Below are 18,950 nucleotides of genomic sequence, written 5' to 3' on the forward strand. Positions count from 1 at the left end.
CCGCTAAAGAAGATGGGAGAGTTTGGTCTTCATAATTTGTGTGCAAGTCGACCTTAATATTCCTGTTTTCTTTCTAGTAAATTATGTGGAGACTTTCTCTTAATACAATTTCTACAAAAATGAAAGACCAGGGAAAACATCTTGCCTTCAGGCTGTGTGTGCTTCATTCTTCTCATTGTAATTCTGAAATGGGAGAGGGCACACACACTTCATTGTAAACTCAGAAAATTATGTATTTTAAAGATTTTCCGAGTGTGTGGTGCGATTTCTCCATTAAAGAATGATTGTGAACTGCAAGCTAAGGCAAATGCTAGTGTCTGATATGGTGTGTTTTTATATTCAGCTTACCCTGAGAAATGGTGTGAAGAAAGATGCAATTTTGGAACAAATTTTAATGAACACCACAAAATAAGCAAGCCATGATATATAAGCTCCCTGGTAGCTAAGTAAAAGCTTACACTCCACACATTTAAATCTTATTGTTGAAATACTTTTCAGAAATTATTTACCAGAAAATGTGTTCTTTCTTTTAAAATGTCCTTTGCTGACTACAGATCTACTAAAATAAAAGATGGCCAAGATTGATTTAAAAACTCCCTGCCATGTTTTATTCATCACAGTGCACAGGCATCTTCTCAGGTACCCCTCTGAACTGTCTGGTTGGTTGCATGGTATAGCACTGTACATTAGTGTCAGCATCACACTTGTGCTGACGTTGCTGTGAGCAGTCATACTGACAAGGCTCAGAGAGGTGCTGTGAATATTGGCTCTTTACCCTGGCACTGTTACAGCAGAGCTGTAGCCATTAAGGTGTTGGCTGGATGCACAGTTCCCTGTCACTGTCATATCCGCCTCCTCTCCCAGAACAGCTTTTATACCAGAGGCTCCTCACTGAGTACTAGAGGTACCAGAGACTCCCTGCTTGGTTATTGCAAGACCCAGTTCTGGCAAAAGCAAACCAGGGATATGCTGTGTTTGCTCTGGAAAGCCATATTGCTTTTGTCACCCCACCCCCCCCATAGCTTGCTGTGAGTGAGGATGCCAGCTCCTGTACGAAGCATAGCCTGCAGTCATTGAAAGTGGAGGTAAGAGTTTCTAGCACTTATAAGACATGTTGGATTGAGAGAAATGGAGCAAGAGGTCTTATCCTTGTTTCTTGGAGGCTTGACCCCCTTACCATGCTTCAGCCCCACTCTGAGGGCTACAGGTGTGGCTTAAGGCTCTCATGACCTGTTGGGAATTCCTGGGTAAAATCTGAGCCTGGACCAGAAACCAAACAATTCAAAATGGCTGTTTTCCAGAGCTGTAACACACCTCTGTAACTGTGTTTGAGCAGAGCCTGCATACTTACACATGACTTACAAAGCACTATAACTATGTTTACACTATTCAGTGTTCTCAAAATCCTAAAATCTTTTCTGCGTTCAGCTGTACACTGCTCAGTTGTAAGCAGTGTGGAGAGTTAATGTTTTACAGGATTACCTTAGTGCTACAGAACTTCTGGGAAGAGCATGGCAGAACATGTCCTTTATGGGGTATGCAAGGAAGATGCAAGGTAAGTGCTTTGACTTCTCTGGAGTTGGAGGTGCTTAGCAACTTTGCAGATAGATCCATGAACTGTAGAAAGCTCACTTCTGTCCTGGCTTCAGCTGTAACAGTTGTTTTTTTCCTTCCTAGTATCTGATACAGTGCTGTGTTTTGGCTTTAGTCTGAGAACAATGCTGATAACACACCGATGTTTTAGTTGTTGCTCAGTAGTGCTTATCCTGATGAAGGACTTTGCAGTCTCTCATGCTGTGCCAGTGAGGAGAGGCTGGATTAGTGCCCAAGTTTAAACCACAACAACTTCCTTTTCCAAAATGTTTCTTGGAAGGAAGATCCCTCCTCAGCAAGAAGTGGTCCCATGCATTTCTATACTGTTCTGTGATAATCCTACTTACTGTAAATCAGGACAACCAAATCAGGCCTCTATTCCTGAGGACCGAAGCTCAGGCCTGAGAAGCACGAGCACAGGGAGTGCCTTGGTAGAGGATTCATGTTAATGAATTAACATGTCTGAGTAGTTATCAGGAGAGTCACAGTGAGCTGGGTGGAATGGAGAGAGAAACAAGTCAGTCTGAGGAAGCTTAAATTGAGACATTAGCATTTGGATCAGAAGAGAGATTCTTAGATGGCTAGATCCTGCTCAGATCAGTCAGATTTCACGTACCATTTCTTCTGCTCCTTTTCACCTGCTTCTCCTCTTGGTGCTTTTCTGGTCCCTCTGTGAATGCTGTGAAAAGCAAGGCTCACAAAGCTCCTGTTGGGTGGGTGCTGAGTTAAAAATGCAAAAATAGGAGCAGTGGTGCTTGTAGCATGACATTTGGATTAAGGATTGAGCCCCCAAACTGTTCCTCAGTCCATTCTGCTGTCAATGGATAGGTCTTTTCATTTTGTGAATGAGGCAGGCTCTTGGGAGGCTCATAATCCTGTGTAAGTCTTCCATGTGAAACGGCAGGGGAACTCCCAGACACTGTCCCAGCCAAATCCTTTTCTTTCTCAGCCAATTGAACGCATTTCACCGGCAAACAGGTTTTGCCGCTTTCCTCAGGCTTGCTGTGATGACAGCTGCAGTTGAAAGCATGCCACAGTTGGCACTGTGAGTGTCTTCCCTTGAAGACTACCCATCAGCTGAGGAGGAGCTGTGGTCTCATGTAGCAAGTGTGACAGACAACCATGAGATTTTTCTGAACGGAGAACAGCACCTCTTGCCTAGAAAGGTGCGTGCTTATTTTTATTTCCTACTTCCCCCTGCACCCCCATTCTTGGTGCTGTTCATTGGTGATAGCAATGGTAGTTGTGATTCATTGTGAGAGGAGCCCTGGCCTGCTTATTGAACAGCAGAGCTCCTACTGACTTCAGAAAGCCCAGGATAAAAGCGCAGAATCTCTGAGACACACAAAAGGGAACGCACTTGCTACAAACAAATGATTGAATTGATGTAAAATTTGGGATGAGCTTAGAATTCTGAAGGTGGAAAATTCACATGAAGGTTTTGTTTTGTTCCTACTGTATGTCCCTTTTTATTTCTAAATCAGTTTTTACAGAGCTAGAAATATAAACAAATAGTATAAGCTCTCATAATTTGGAAATAGTCAGTGATTTCATTAAAGCGAGAAGTTGTTTTTCCCTTGAAAGAGTGTAGAAAATAATGACATCTTATAGGCAAAGTATTTCCAGCTGGAAACCTACAAAAGAGATAAGGAAATGGACAAATGAGCATAGCTAGTTTAAGCATACATGACATTGCCAAACGATCTCCCAGGCTTGCAGAACTTGCCAGAATTTGTGATCCTTTCCTCTGCAATTTATACCTTTTGTTTCCTGGAGAGACATTCAATTAAGAACATGTTTTCCTAACTAAAGAGGATCATGTGCAGTTTGTATCAGAAATGGAGGTTTGCCCCTTTTCCCCATGGTAAAGCGGAAGACCTAGTGGATTCATACTTTGCCTATAAGATGTCATTATTTTTTACACTCTTTTTTTCTCTCCATCTGCTTCTTCTGCTTCACAGTCTTTCTTTCAGGCAGAAAGTAAATTCAGTAATATTTCATAGACTCATAGAATCACAGAATGGTTTGGGTTGGAAAGGACCTTAAGATCATCTAGTTCCAACCCCCCTGCCATGGGCAGGGGCACCTCACACTAAACCATGTCAACCAAGACTCCGTCCAACCCGGCCTTGAACACTGCCAGGGATGGAGCATTCACAACTTCCTTGGGCAACCTGTTCCAGTGCCTCACCACCCTCACAGTAAAGAACTTCTTCCTTATATCTAATCTAAACTTCCCCTGTTTAAGTTTGAACTCATTACTCCTTGTCCTGTCACTACAGTCCCTAATGAAGAGTCCCCCTTTGGCATCCTTGTAGGCCCCTTTCAGATACTGGAAGGCTGCTATGAGGTCTCCACGCAGCTTCTCTTCTCCAGGCTGAACAGCCCCAACTTTCTCAGCCTGTCTTCATACGGGAGGTGCTCCAGCCCCCTTATCATCCTCGTGGCCCTCCTCTGGACTTGCTCCAACAGCTCCATGTCCTTCTTATGCTGAGGACACCAGAACTGCACACAATACTCCATGTGGGGTCTCACGAGAGCAGAGTAGAGGGGCAGGATCACCTCCTTTCAGTTGGCATAGAAGTTTTGTACTCCCAAAATCTAAAACTAGAGAAAATGGACTGACCTATTCCTGGTCCTTCCAGTTTGCTAGCCTGTTTTGAATGTGGTTGTCCATCCTAGTCCTTTGTTAGGTTGATGACCTTAGTAATATCAGTGAAGAAATCAAAACACTGGGGCAAAGAAGCTGAGCTTTAACTCCACTGTTAGTAGCAGTCCCCTCATAAGATGTGGCAGGGAAGGTAACCAGCAGTGGCATGATTTTGGATGCTCTCTTGCATGGCTGGGGTCTCTGCATTTGGAGAGTACTATATGGGGGAGGCAGCAGCTCTGCTGAGTCTGCTTAAGCCTCTTCCTTTGGGAAGGAGAAATTCTGCCTGTGATCCTGGATTGATGGCTAGTGGGGCCTAAGGGGCTGCAGCAGAATATTGTGGGGACCTCAGTACACCCACTTCCCACTGCACACCTCTGCTTCATCCCAGTTTTTTGCATTCAGCTCTTTCCCTGCATCCTCACCTCTGCTGCCTCCTTTCCAGGGGAGCCATATCAGAGATTTCCCTGCTTGTCCTGAAAAACTTCCCATGAAGTCCTAACCAAAACTCCACTGCAACACTCTCATCCAGAAGGAGAGAAAGGACAGGAGGTGGTTGAGTTAGCTGGGTCTTTGCTCCCCACTGGTGTTTGTTCATTCTTTTCATGGGATATAGGAAAGGGTGGCCACAGCTACCAACTGCTGTTGCTCATGTTTCTCCTCTGGCTCATAACAAAGGGTCTGTTCCTATTGCTGTGTGTAAAACCAGGAAGAATTTTGTCGGCATGAAACTAGCTAAGCCAAGTCTCATCCTAGAACATGGAAAAGGGATGCTCTTTAAAAGTCACCAAGTAGATCTCCTATGGCAAAACCCTGGTTCTGGATACAGAAAATTCCTTTTCCCAAATCAAATGTTGTCCAGTTAATGCATTACAGATCTCAAGGAATGGTTTTGCAACAATAATGCTTTCTGGCATAGCACTTATTCTGTACATATTAGTCACTACACTGACATGCTGTAAATGAGGTTGTAAAAGCTAAACAAGCCATCAAATTGGATTCTTAATTTAGGGTCCAGATAGCTCCTGTGTATTTCCAGCACCTAGACATGCTTCGCTCTGAATTAGATATCGTTAGGCTCTGGACTGAAGAAAAGTGCTGTGGAAGGTTAAGGCTTTGCCATCTGTAATGCAGTTAAAATACCACTGTTATTCACACTGGAGCTAAAGTGTGGTTTTTGCCAGCTACTGTATACATGTTAGCAGGTTATTAAGCATGAGTCATCTTACTGAACCTTGCCAGTCTGAATGAAGGACTTATATAATCTTTAAAATGTGATTTAGCAAACAAGAGCAGACTGTCAGCCAGCAGCATGCTGTCTGACTGAGCAGACAGGAAACCAGGTAGATAATGATGTGTTTGTTGTGCTTTCTACAGAATCCCTCCCTGCCAAAGTGCCATTGCCAACTTCTGCAGCAGTTGGTGAACCAAAGACACATTGCTTCTGAATAACGGATGTATTTGGATTTTTAGCTCTGCACAAACAATATAGACCATGGCAGTTGGCCTGATCTCATTTCCCTGTGGGGAAAAGGGTTCTTCAGCCAAATAGGGCTTTCTATCTTCCCAAGATACATCCCTGGTCATGCAGCAATTGAGCAGTTCTATGCTTTCTCATGGGTTTGCACTGATGTAGCTTCTGACTATAGCCCTGACTATAGTTCTCCCTGCTTTCCCCTTCACCGTGAGTATGGTGTTACTCCTCACATCTTTTGGTGTTTCTTCTGTGGCAGGGAGCATTGTAAGTCTGTATCTTTGAATATACCAGTCAGGAGGAATGTCAGTGCCCTGAGGGTTTTGATCCCTGTCAACATCAACAGTTTTTTTAAAAAGGATTAAAAAAATAAATAAATGCAACAAACAACTCTGAGATGCTTAAAAAGAGTATGTTGGAAAAGGGTAGCCTTCTACAGCGCCTAAAAGGCTTGTAAGGTGGGGACCTACTGCATTTATTGTACTACGCAGAGGCACCAGTCACGCAAGGAGCTTTGTGTTGCAGACGTTTCTGTGAGATATGTACCATTATTGGGGTTTCATGTGGGCAATAATAAAAGCCGGAATTTGAGTTACTGTAGCAGTTGTTCCCTGTGCATGCACCCTGGCTTGAGCTACTGCAAAACCAAGCTTGAATCTTACACCATTTTAACACTTTTTCCTAATGGTGTACAACTTCCTGTTCATCCATTATTCAGGACTTCCTTACATGTCCCGCCTAATTTCAAAGATGTTGGGAAAATACCTTGTTGTTTGTAAAATATCTAGAAATTCCCATTCTAGCTCCATTCTTAACCCCACCAGTGAGGCACAGCACCTGGGTAGGGAGGGAAGACCACTGGCAAACCTCTTGAAGGGAATTGTAGGTGTAAGTTGTCCATTCTGTCTCTGGTTTTGATTTGCACAGGCCACCCTTTGCCTGGTAGATGAGAGTGTGTGGGCAGGGATATGCAGGCTGCAAAAGCATTGAAACACAGCCTGCTCAGCTTCCTTGGCACAGAGCAAACATGGTTATCTGCAGCTAGCTGGCAGGCGACTTTGCAGAGCAAATAAGTAGGCAGGCAGTATTTGTATTGATTTCAGGGAAAGCCAGAGGCTGTTAGCCACCATGCCGCTGTCTTTTCGAGCCATGACATTGTTCATTTTGCATCTCAAAATGCTTGTGTAGAAGAGGACAGGGAACAAAATGAGGTGTAACGTTGACATGAATGCTATATTTCAGTTGGGAAAAATATAAAGGGCTTTTCTACCTATATGAAAATGCAAGTGAGATGAGAACAATGGGAGCTCTGAGTCTTGCAGGTCATGTTTACAAAGCACAGGAGGGATTTTAGGGAGAGCCTCCAAAAGACCCGCAGAAATGAGCAAAAGTTCCCAGTTACGTTCAGCTGAGCAGTAACTTCAAAACATTCTCAGCCCATCCTATGCCCAGCAACCCTGAAATTTTGAGTTGTTCGAGCTTTTTTATTATTGATCTTCTCCAGCAACTCAAATAACCTTAATTTCTAAAAGTAAGACAACAGTGTTAAGAAAGAGAGACTGTCCAGTCTGAAGACCCTGGGTGAGGGCTATGTGTTGGGATCCATCTGTGAAGCATTGACTTTCCTACAAACCGCTGGCATCTGAGTTTCCTGGACCTACTGAAGTCAGCTAGACCTTCACAGTTTACTTTCTTCTATTTCTCCCCTAGTCTTTGCAGTAGGAGGTAGCAATTTCCCCCCTCAGAAATGGACTGCTGAGGGGTCCAATATCCCAGTAGTGGCACCTGTCAGAAAACTGATCTGTGCTGTCTTTCTCAATGCTCTAGGATTTTACAGACATTTGACTAATTATATCTCATTTGGTTGTGGTAAAAAAAAAAAAAAAAAAAAGGAAAAATCATTATTGCAGTATTTAACTAATAAAATGCCTGGATAACAGTAAAATGGGCATTTACTGCAGCTGAAATGTGGAAGTGTGCAGCATACAGAACTTTAAAAGCAAAATAAAAGTTAGAAAATAATTAACAACAAATGTTCCTGTGAACAAGCTCCTACAGTAACGGATGATTTAGAGCCGCTACAAGAGGCCAACTGAGCATTCCCACTGCAACCTTAAATTTTTGTGGATCAGAGAAACAACTGTAAGTTGTTTCTACAAAGTCCTAGTGCTGAAGTCCTGAGAAGTTGAGGACTTGCAGTCTTGTGAGGGATGTGACCTTGCCTGGAATGTAGTGGTACAATGTGGGCAGGAAGCAGTTTCTGGCAGGAAAAGATGAACATCTGCAAGGTTTTCTATTTTCATGTTTGACCTGAAACATTGTAGGATTCATGGCTTTGACCCCAGAGTTCCATGCCTTGTGCTGCAAATTTCCAGATAGTTCTGGTGAAAGTGGCAAATGTTTCTCTTGAACAGAATTCACTATTTAGATCCAGGAAAATAAACAATATGATAAAAAGCAAAAGGTTAACTCTCAGAGTTTAAGGAAGGTTAATTATGACTTAAACCTTACACATCCCTTAAGCTTTTCTTAAGCTGTTGGACAAGTGATGACTGTCAGCATAGCACAGCAACGGGTGAACTTGATTGGTTTTTCCTTATATTGAAATGAAAATTTCTGATCTTCATTTTCCTGCCTCTCAAATTTAGTTGAAAAAGAGATATTTGATACATTTGAGAAATGCGCATAAATGATTAAAATGTCATAAAATTTCATCAGGTGCAGAGGGAGTGTCTGAGTTGGAGCTTGATTGCCACACTGGTGTTGAAGATGTCTTTTAAGGTTTTATTTACTTTTCACTTGCTAAGTATGAGGATGCAATCACAGTGTTTTGGGCTGCATTTAGATTTTGTCAGAGATTTAAGCTTCAAATCATATCGCCTTTGATACTGAGCTGCCTTGTTTAAAAAGTCATTTTATCTTATTTTAGTTGTGTATTGCAGGGACATTCCTTCCCTTGGGTTTAAAGGCAGATTTTTGTGGGCAGAAAGAGAAATTAGGCTACTTAAAAGCAGACACTCTTCTGAGAAATGTATTTTGGAGCACATGAGATGAGTGAAATGGGTTTAGCTGAGCTTACAAATGTTTCACTTGCCCGTGCAAATGTGATCTTGCTTTGGAAGTGCTGAAGAGGGGGGTTTTGCTCTCTGTTTGCAGGCGAGCAGCAAGCATGAACTTGGCAACACAGGACTGTGAGCGGCAGGACCCTGTGGTCTGAACCGCGTCTTCGGCTGACTTCCCAAGTCGCAAGGCGCCGCTGATCCCGTACCATGGAGGACTGCCTTCACACCTCCTCTGAAAACCTCTCCAAACTGGTGAGCTGGGCCCACAGCCATGGGACCATTTGCAGCCTCATCCCCAACCTCAAGCACCTGCTCTCTGAGGGCTCCCATGGCAATCTGACGGCCATGTGGGGCTGTAGTGCCGGCCATGCCTACCACTGGCCCCTGGCTGCCACATGCCGGGCTGGATCCCAGGAGCGTGTCTGTTTCCAGGACAGCCGCAGCTTCAACTCGGACAGCCCCAGCATGCTGGGGGTGTCCTCGGAAGTGCAGGCCAGCCCCCTGGAGCACTACCCGGGCCGGCCGGGCAAGGCCAAGCTGGATTGCACCCGCACCCGTGATTCCTGCGACTTCTCCTACTGCAGTGAGCCGTCGGAGCTGGGCGAGCCCGTGGAGGAGTATGAGGATGAGGCCACCCTCTTCGACATGGTCTGTGAGTCCTCTGTCACCGACGAGGACAGTGACTTCGAGCCGCACACCCAGCGGGCCCCCACCGGCCTCCGCAAGCGTGCAGCTGCCAGCCGGCCCACCGCTTCCCAGGCCCAGCCTGCCGACGAGGGCGGCAGTGAGGTGCTCCTCAAGAAGATCAAGCAGGAGCTCCCGGAGGACTACTACATAGTGGCCAACGCCGAGCTGACCGCCGGCGCCGACGGGCCGGCCCTGGCCCTGACGCAGATGTCCAAGCCCAAGCCTCAGCCCCAGCCGGGGCCCTCCTGCCTAGGCCCTGCCAGGGCCCTGTCCCAGCCCGCGGCGGGCCCCGACCCGGATCCACAGCACCCCTCCACCTCCCCGCCCGGCCCACCTCGGCTGGTCGCACAGAGGCCGCTCCGGGGCTCCCTGGCCTCCCCAGCACGGGGGGCAGGCGGTGGCCCCGTGGCTGCCCTGCAGGTGCCGGCCACCAGCTCCAACGCCGCCACTGCCGCCTCCGGGAAGCCCATCAGCATCCCGCTGTCAGCCCTGCAGCTGCCTGGTCAGGAGGAGCTGCCGGCCGCTGAGGACACCCTCCCACCCGCCCCGCAGCTGGCCCCAGGCGGCGAGGTGGCCGGCTCGCCGTCGGTGAGTGCCGAGCCCGAGGTCAGCTCCAGCCAGCAGCAGCCCCCCGCCGTTCCCACCACCACTCCTGAGGCAGCAGCACAGTCGATGCCAGGTACGACACTGGGTGGGAGTTGAGGGGCAGTTCTGGGGGCTGATCCCCCAGGCATGGCTTTGGGGGAAGGCAGGGGGACAGGGAGAAGGTGCTGCATTTGCACAAGGGTGCCCTGGTCCTGCAGCTCATAAGTCGGTGTATAGAGAAACAGTCATAGAATCACAGAATAGTCAAGGTTGGAAAGGACCTTTAGATCATCTACTTCCAACCCCCCTGCCATGGGCAGGGACGCCTTACTTGGAAGAGGATTTGGAAGACCTCGACTGAGCAAAGTCTAGGAGCAATCCCTGTGAGAAAGTGTACCACTGCCATAGGGAAAGTGCTCTTTGAGGACAGGTTTATAGGTCCAATTTGGGTGCAGTTCTGTCATGGGAGAGGGCATGCAGCCGCTTTGCCTTGTGCATGGGACAAGGAGGACATGAAACATGGCCATGTGCACTTTCGATGAAGTAGAGAAGTGGTCTGAAACAGGAGTCTGGAGTCGGGGGTCAGGTGTTTCCTCCCCCTGTGAGAAGAGTGATGTTTGACCTGGAGAGGCAAAGGAGGGCATGAGGAGAGTGTTGAATGGTTTTCCTGACCTGTAAATCAGAGCAGCTTCCAGAGATAAGGAAAACCGCAACCTTAACAATTATATTGATAACATTTAAACTTTTTACCCTTTTTAATCATTTAAACATTTAAACTTTTTACCCTGAGAATTGGCACAAACAGATCAACATTATCAGACAAAGAGCATGTTAAAACAGTATACTTCTGCTGAATGATTATCTGATGCGCAGAATAACTCAGGTCTTCTAGAGAGGGCAGAAACCTGTTTCTTGGGCGGATTTGCCAGCTCCCTCTGGATCTGAGCACGCGCAGTGCTGGCTTTCGTCTTCCAGCTGGTGTGTTGTGCCATCCTGGGAGGAGGCCAGGGCAGGAGCAAGTTCTCCATCTGCTCCCTTGCTGGTGCAGTCTAGGAGTGTCTGTCAGACAGACTAAAGCCAAACAGTGAAGGGGGGCAAAAACTGCCTATATGCAGTCCTTGTGGCAGCTACTGTAAGCACTAGAAACAGTCACTTTAACAGCTTTGATGCTACTTCAACCTGGACTCCCTGAAGCCTGTTTGAACACTATTAAGTCTATTAAGTGGCCAGAGCCTGCAGATCTTATTGTCAAATAAAACAACGGGCAAAGTTAAATACCCAGTTTTGCTAAGTAAAACCTCACTAATCATTAGAAATTAGAAAGGATGGTAATTGTCTTAGTTACAGCAAAGCAAATTCTTTGGGACCCGTGTCTGCATGTCTGCATCTTTGAGATGTCGCTTTGCAGTAGTCCTGTCATGTAACATCCCTTGTGAAAATTTCCTTACAAAACCCCATCTGGTTTAGAATTGACTCTGCTCAGCTACATATGAGAGATATGGCATGCCTGATGTCAATCCAGATTGTGTGGTAAACCCATTTATTCTGCATTCCTGAGCTCATAGCGTATCACCGCTCTATAGATTCAAGCTGGTTTCTACCAACCTGCCTCTGCAACTTGCTTAGTCTCAAACTTGCAAGCTGGGACAATGGAATAAAAACCTAGGCAGAAGTTGTCCATGTAGGTGCATGTTATCTGGGAGAGTAATCTACTTTCAACAGACGCATTAAAAAACCCAAACCCTTTCAAACTGCTTTTGCCAGGTCCTCAGAAGCCAAACAAGGTCAGCAGTTATTACTGCTTAGAGTTAAACCTCACAAGAGTGGACGCAGTGCCATATTTTCACATTTATGGTTTCCAGAGCAGAGTAGGTCCATGTCTAGCGTCTCATTGTGAGGACAAACTGGGAATGCATTTGGGTTTACACCCGCTGTGTAAATCAACCCTCAAAGCCTCCTAGCACTTCTTGCAATGTGCTAGAAGATCTCAGCATGCTGTCCAGATTCCAGCTTGGTCAGTTATGTTGTCAATACTTAAATTTCTTGTGGTGTTCTCAAAAAGTGTTACACGGTTCTTTCCCTCAGCCTGGTATAGTGTTGTTGCAATATGCTGTTACTGTACTCAGAGGTAGCTGCATTTTAAGTAGGATAAAATGACTGACATATGACTAAAACTTGATACATCAATAAAGTCTCCAATTTCCATAAGGCCTGCTCCTTTGGGAAAGAAGTGCTGGCATTAATATATCTTCAGGTTAAGGAAAAGTGGGCAATGTTGGCAAGCGAATTTATTACAGATGTGTAACCCGGCACAGCAGATTCTTGCAGATAAAATGTGGAGGTCTGATTAAAGACTAGTGTAGAGTGATTGCTCGTGTACAGTGATTTCGTTAGGTTGTCTCTTAACAAAGAGCAATGTACTGGAAGTGGTGCATGTTATATAAAATTTGATCAATAATGAACTATGACAGGATGTTTATTTATCCTGTGTAAAAATGTTTCTGTCCTGAACAGATAGAAACAAGGATGAGTATAATTCTTCTGTTTTAAAAAAAAAAAAAGGCAGGAAGTTATACTAAGGAGCCTGGAGCATTTGTTAGTTTATAGACTCGGTGGATGCTTAACAAACAAACAAAGGTGCAGTTGAAAGTAAGCAGGGGATTTAAATTCTGCCTTGTCCCATACGAAGTGTGGCTTAATTTTAAAATAATATGTGAAGCCTTGCCCCTGGTCCCGTTAGAACTGGTTGTATGTTTATGATGTTTTTGCAGGACTAAGGCCTGAAATGAGAAGTTATGATTAAATGGTGTGATCCAACCAGCGTGACATATTACTTTGAGTTTTAGCTTAAGTGACATATCCTTACATCAGACATGGCTGATGGTTTCCATGCATAGTAATCTTGCAGGTCATGAAAGTTTGAGTGAGATTCTCCATTAAATCAAAAATCTTGATGATGTTGTGTTAGCTTAGACCAGTTCAAACCACATTATACTTCTGGACTAGTTTCTCTTTCAAACTTTTTTTTTTTCCTCCCTCTTTTACTCTCTTTAATGAAAGTGTGCCAATTGAATGTGTAAGCAGGAACTTTACAAAGGTATTTTTGTGTCTTAAAGGTGAAGTGGCATCCCAATGACAATTGGGTGAGGTTAGACACTGATTTCTGTTGGTGCCAGGTCTCCAGCTAAGCTTTGTGAAATATACTGAATTATTTTTGTTAAAGTTCAGCCCTAAGAAGCAGATGTTCATCTGTGAATGTTCATATTGTTCTTTACCACTTAGCAAAAGCCTTCAAGAATATATGTAGGTACTGTTTAGTCTTTTTTTTCTTGTGGAAAAAATGAGAGGATCTACATCTGATAGGACAGAAATTTTTGCAGTAGTGGAGAGCAGAGAATTTCTGCGTTTTCTGCTTCCTGAACAGCCTCTTTTTTCTTTTCCTTTTGCTAATACTTGATCTGGTTTTTATGTCCAAGAACCAGCAAAGGAGGGCAAGGTAGGTCACATCAGTGGAGATGTAAAGTGAGTAAGAAACATGATGCTTTAGGTTGCAGTACGTGCAGCCTAGAAAAATTAGTGACATTAGGATGTCTGAAACTGTGAATGGAAAAGATTTGGTGTTATTGCAGAAAAATGGAGGATGACTATGGCTCAGAGGAGGATATTGGTTACTGTGGAAGAGGCAGTTTCGATTCTCAGAGAGATAGGCTTACTTTGTAAGCAGAATTGCTGAAGCATTTATGAAGAATACTCGCTTATTTGCCGAGGTGAGTATCTCCAGAGAGGACGCCTTTAACACCGGAGCGGGGGGAAGCACAGCGTCCCGGAGCCTCAGTTCGGAGCGGCAAGAGCGACCGAGGGAGCCTCAAGTCCTCGACAGGACTTGCCCAGGAGCCGGCAGCTCAGCTGACGCGAGCAGCTGACTCACAGGGGGCGGCGCCAGGAGTGACGGCACCAGCCCCCAGTGGGTAAAACCCATCCCAGGGAGCGCGAGCGACCAGGAGCGCGGCGACCAGGGCGGGCAAACAGGGCGTGGCACGGCAGTTCGCGCGGGCGGCGAGCGGGATGGTGAGCACTCGCCTTAGGAGCAGGGCCCGCTGTGGGAGCTCTGCCCCGGCGGTGGCCACCGTAGGCACCCAGACAGAGCCGATGAGAGGGGAGGCTGCGGCGCAGACCTCGGAGTGTAGGAAGTGCCTCGACTGGTCTCGTGAGGCGGGGGTGCACGATGGACAGGGCTGCAGTCGGTGCGCTCTGGTGGAGGTCCTCCTGCAGCAGGTGGCTGAGCTGCGGGAGGCTGTTGGAGAGCTAAAAGATGCCAGGGAAGCTGAGAGGAAGCTGGGCTGCTTGCTCCAGGCTCAAACTGCGCAGGGGCTGCAAACGTCCAGCATTGCTCGTATAGGAAAGAAGGAGGGCTCGTATAGGAAAGAAATTCCCAGGAAGCTGGGAATTAGTCACGAGAAAAACGAACAAAAAAAGGAGGAAGAGGACAATTAACGACAAGGGGCTTCCTCCTAAATCTGATGTCCCCACCCAGAACCGCTTCGCGGTTCTGCAGGAGGCTAATGAGAAAGCATCCACCACACCTAATGAGCACCCTGCTGATGCACCAGTAAAGAGGATCGCTACTGGTGCCTCCAGGAAGAAGCGGAGGGTCATAGTAGTAGGGGACTCTACTTTGAAAGGCACAGAGGCGCTTATCTGCCGGCCTGATCCAGTCTCGAGGGAGGTGTGTTGCCTGCCGGGGGCTCGGATCAGGGATGTTGCTGAGAGGCTGCCTGCTCTAGTAAGTCCTGCTGACTATTACCCCCTTCTAGTGGTCCATGTGGGTGCTAGAGATATAGACAGCAGTTGCCTGGAGGACATTAAGAAGGACTACAGAGCCCTGGGAGAGGTGGTTAGGGGCTCTGGAGCTCAGATAGTTTTTTCATCGATTCTCCAGGGCAAAGGGGAGGACCTTAAAAAAGCTAGGCGTGTCTGGCAGGTTAATAAATGGTTAGAAAGCTGGTGCCATAGTCAGGGGTTTGGCTATTTAGAACATGGGGCTCCATTTGGGAGGCCAGATCTACTGGAGGCTGGTGGAGCTGGTCTGACAAAGAAGGGGAAGAGCTGTTTTGGTAGGAGGCTTGCCAGGCTGGTCAGGAAAGCTTTAAACTAGATGTGTTGGGGGAGGGGAGCATTGATCCATCCCAACATTCCTGGTCAGTTGCCAGCACCTGTAATAAGTGCTTGGAGCGATGTAGAGATGTTCCAGCTGCCCCAGCCATTGAGTCGGCTTCATTTGGAGCTCGGCTAAGGTGCCTCTATACAAACGCCCGTAGTATGGGGAACAAGCAAGAGGAATTAGAGATGTGTGCAAGGCTACGGGAATATGATGTCATTGGTATCACAGAAACATGGTGGGATGGCTCCTATGACTGGAATGTCGGAATGGAAGGTTATAGGCTGTTTAGAAAAGACAGGCCAGGCAGACGGGGAGGGGGCGTTGCTATCTATGTCAGTGATAGGCTGGAGAGTATGGAACTCTGTCTGGGGATGGGTGATGAGGTAATAGAGTGTTTGTGGGTCAGGATCAAAGGGAAAACAGCAACGGGGGACATTACGGTGGGGATCTGTTACAGGCCGCCTGATCAAGAGGACTCCGTGGATGAAGCGCTCTACAGACAGATAGGAGCAGCCTCACGCTCGCAGGCCCTGGTCCTCATGGGGGATTTCAACCATCCTGACATCTGTTGGAGGGACGGTACGGCCCGGCACAAGCAATCCAGGAGGTTCCTCGATTGTGTGGAAGACAACTTCCTCTTTCAAGCAGTAGAGGAGCCGACAAGGAGAGGTGCCATGCTGGACCTTGTGCTCACCAACAGGGAGGGACTGGTTGGAAATGTAACGCTCCAGGGCAGCCTTGGCTCTAGTGATCACGAGATGGTTGAGTTTGAGATCCTCAGGACGGTGAGAAGAGCGTGCAGCAAGCTCACTGCCCTGGACTTCAAGAAAGCAGACTTTGGCCTCTTCAGGAGCCTCCTTAGTAAGGTTTCATGGGATACAGTCCTAGAGGGCAGGGGGGCCCAAGACTGCTGGTCGGTATTCAAGGATCACCTGCTACGTGCTCAAGAGTGTTGCATCCCGACTAGAAGAAAGTGCAGCAGGAGGGCCAGGAGACCTCCATGGATGGACAAGGAGCTGCTGAGGAAACTTAGAGGGAAAAAAGAAGCTTATAGAAGGTGGAAGCAAGGACAGGCGGCCTGGGAAGAATACAGGAACATTGCCCGAGAAGCTAGGGACCAGGTTAGGAAAGCTAAGGCCCAGCTAGAATTAAGTTTGGCAAGGGATGTAAAAGATAACAGGAAAGGATTCTATAGATACGTAGCAAATAAAAGACAGGCTAGGGACAATGTAGGCCCTCTCCAGAAGCTATCAGGAGAACTGGCTACCATGGATTTGGAGAAGGCTGAGGTTCTTAATGACTTCTTTGCCTCAGTCTTCACCCAAATGCTCTGACCACACAACCCAAGTCTTGGAAAGTAAATGCAGGGACTGTGAGAACGAAGACCTTAGGCCCACTGTAGGAGAGGATCAGGTTCGAGACCATCTTAAGAACCTGAACGTGCACAAGTCCATGGGACCTGATGAAATCCATCCACGGGTCCTGAAGGAGCTGGCGAATGAAGTTGCTAAGCCACTGTCCATCATATTCGAAAAATCCTGGCAGTCAGGTGAAGTTCCCGATGACTGGAAGAAGGGTAATATAACCCCCATTTTCAAGAAGGGGAAGGTGGAAGACCTGGGGAACTACAGACCAGTCAGCCTCACCTCTGTGCCTGGCAAAATCTTGGAACAGTTTCTCCTGGAAAACATGCTAAGGCACATGAAAAACAACGAGGTGGTTGGTGACAGCCAACATGGCTTCACTAAGGGGAAATCCTGCCTGACCAATTTGGTGGCCTTCTATGATGGAGCCACGGAACTGATGGACAGCGGCAGAGCAGTTGATGTCATCTACCTGGACTTGTGCAAAGCATTCGACACTGTCCCACATGACATCCTTGTCTCTAAATTGGAGAGACATCAATTTGATAGATGGACCACTCGGTGGATAAAAAACTGGCTCGATGGCCGCACGCAAAGAGTTGTGGTAAATGGCTCGATGTCCAGTTGGAAACCTGTAACGAGTGGTGTCCCTCAGGGATCGGTGTTGGGACCGGTCCTGTTCAACATCTTTGTCGGTGACATGGACAGTGGGATTGAGTGCGCCCTCAGCAAGTTTGCCGACGACACCAAGCTGTGTGGTTCGGTTGATACACTGGAGGGAAGGGATGCCATCCAGAGGGACCTTGACACGCTTGTGAGGTGGGCCGATGCCAACCTTATGAAGTTTAACCAAGGCAAGTGCAAGGTCCTACATCTGGGTCGGGGCAACCCCAGGCACTGCTACAGACTGGGCAGAGAAGAGATTCAGAGCAGCCCTGCAGAAAAGGACTTCGGGGTGTTGGTTGACGAGAAGCTTAACATGAGCCGGCTTCAGTGTGCGCTTGCAGCCCAGAAAGCCAACTGTATCCTGGGCTGCATCAAAAGAAGCGTGACCAGCAGGTCGAAGGAGGTGATCCTGCCCCTCTACTCTGCTCTCGTGAGACCTCACTTGGAGTACTGCGTACAGTTCTGGTGTCCTCAACATAAAAAGGACATGGAGCTGTTGGAGCAAGTCCAGAGGAGGGCCACGAGGATGATAAGAGGGCTGGAGCACCTCCTGTATGAAGACAGGCTGAGAAAGTTGGGGCTGTTCAGCCTGGAGAAGAGAAGGCTGCGTGGTGACCTCATAGCAGCCTTCCAGTATCTGAAGGGGGTCTACAAGGATGCTGGGGAGGGACTCTTCCTTAGGGACTGTAGTGGTAGGACAAGGGGTAATGGGTTCAAACTTAAACAGAGGAAGTTTAGATTAGATATAAGGAAGAAGTTCTTTACAGTGAGGGTGGTGAAGCACTGGAATGGGTTGCCCAGGGAGGTTGTGGATGCTCCATCCCTGGCGGTGTTCAAGGCCAGGTTGGACAGAGCCTTGAGCCACGTGGTTTAGGGCAAGGTGTCCCTGCCCATGGCAGGGGGGTTGGAACTAGATGATCTTAAGGTCCTTTCCAACCCTTACGATTCTATGATTCTATGATTCTTATCACCTGAAGACTGAGGGTGAAGATGTGCTTTGGATTAACAAGACAGTGCAGCAAGATATCTCTGGTCCAACACTATAAATACAGGAGCAAGGAGTTCCATGAGGATACACTAAAAAGATGTCAAATCCAAATGTACCAAATATGCAGAACACAAAGAGTGGTACATAGAGATGGAAAATAAAAAATCCTATCAATGAAGTGACTAGGGTTGTTGCTTCTGTCAGAGATGTGGCAAATCATATTATCATATTCTGTGGGACCATCACAGGGCCTTCATGCGTATCCATTGCTGAACTTGCCAGGCTGCTGGGTGGTGTTTGCAGAGTTTGGAAAGGAAACAGGCTGTCCACAAGCACCGCTGCTTTCTTACTCAGTGTGCCACACGCTGTCCCTCTGCTGTGGTTATCAAACGATACTGGAGGTTGAATGTGTGCCATGATGGATGGTTCACTAGTCTGCGCTGAGAGCAGTGGTTGGCCTTGGCCTTGCTGACTCTGATGTTTCTAATGCCTCTGAGGTTTCCTTGTTCTTTATTATTTTGTCTCCTGTAGTTGTTATGTCAGGATCCTGTATCAGTACCTGATGATCAGCTTAGCCTGGTGACTTGGGCAAAGATCTAGTTCTTGTCCTGTGCTCACATCACAGGAAAGTGCGAGCAGGGATTGCAGCCTTTCATGATTAATTGGCACCTAACATGGCTTGACTCTCACCCTGCTTTCAGTGTGGGCATCCCTGTCTCT

The 18,950-nt window shown here is 47.0% G+C and overlaps 1 protein-coding gene across 1 annotated transcript in view; it reads left to right on the plus strand.

Moving 5' to 3' along the window:
• Positions 1 to 18,950, plus strand: part of KIAA1958 (KIAA1958 ortholog) — a 68,772-nt gene that overhangs the window by 19,349 nt on the left and 30,473 nt on the right. The window contains exon 2 of the mRNA XM_030470338.1: positions 8,874 to 10,145. Coding sequence (XP_030326198.1) covers positions 8,987 to 10,145 — 1,159 coding nt within the window. The 5' untranslated portion in view covers positions 8,874 to 8,986. The remainder of the gene's footprint in view (positions 1 to 8,873; positions 10,146 to 18,950) is intronic.

The sequence above is a fragment of the Strigops habroptila genome, chromosome Z (genome assembly GCF_004027225.2).
Source record: "Strigops habroptila isolate Jane chromosome Z, bStrHab1.2.pri, whole genome shotgun sequence".
NCBI classification, from domain to species: domain Eukaryota; kingdom Metazoa; phylum Chordata; class Aves; order Psittaciformes; family Psittacidae; genus Strigops; species Strigops habroptila.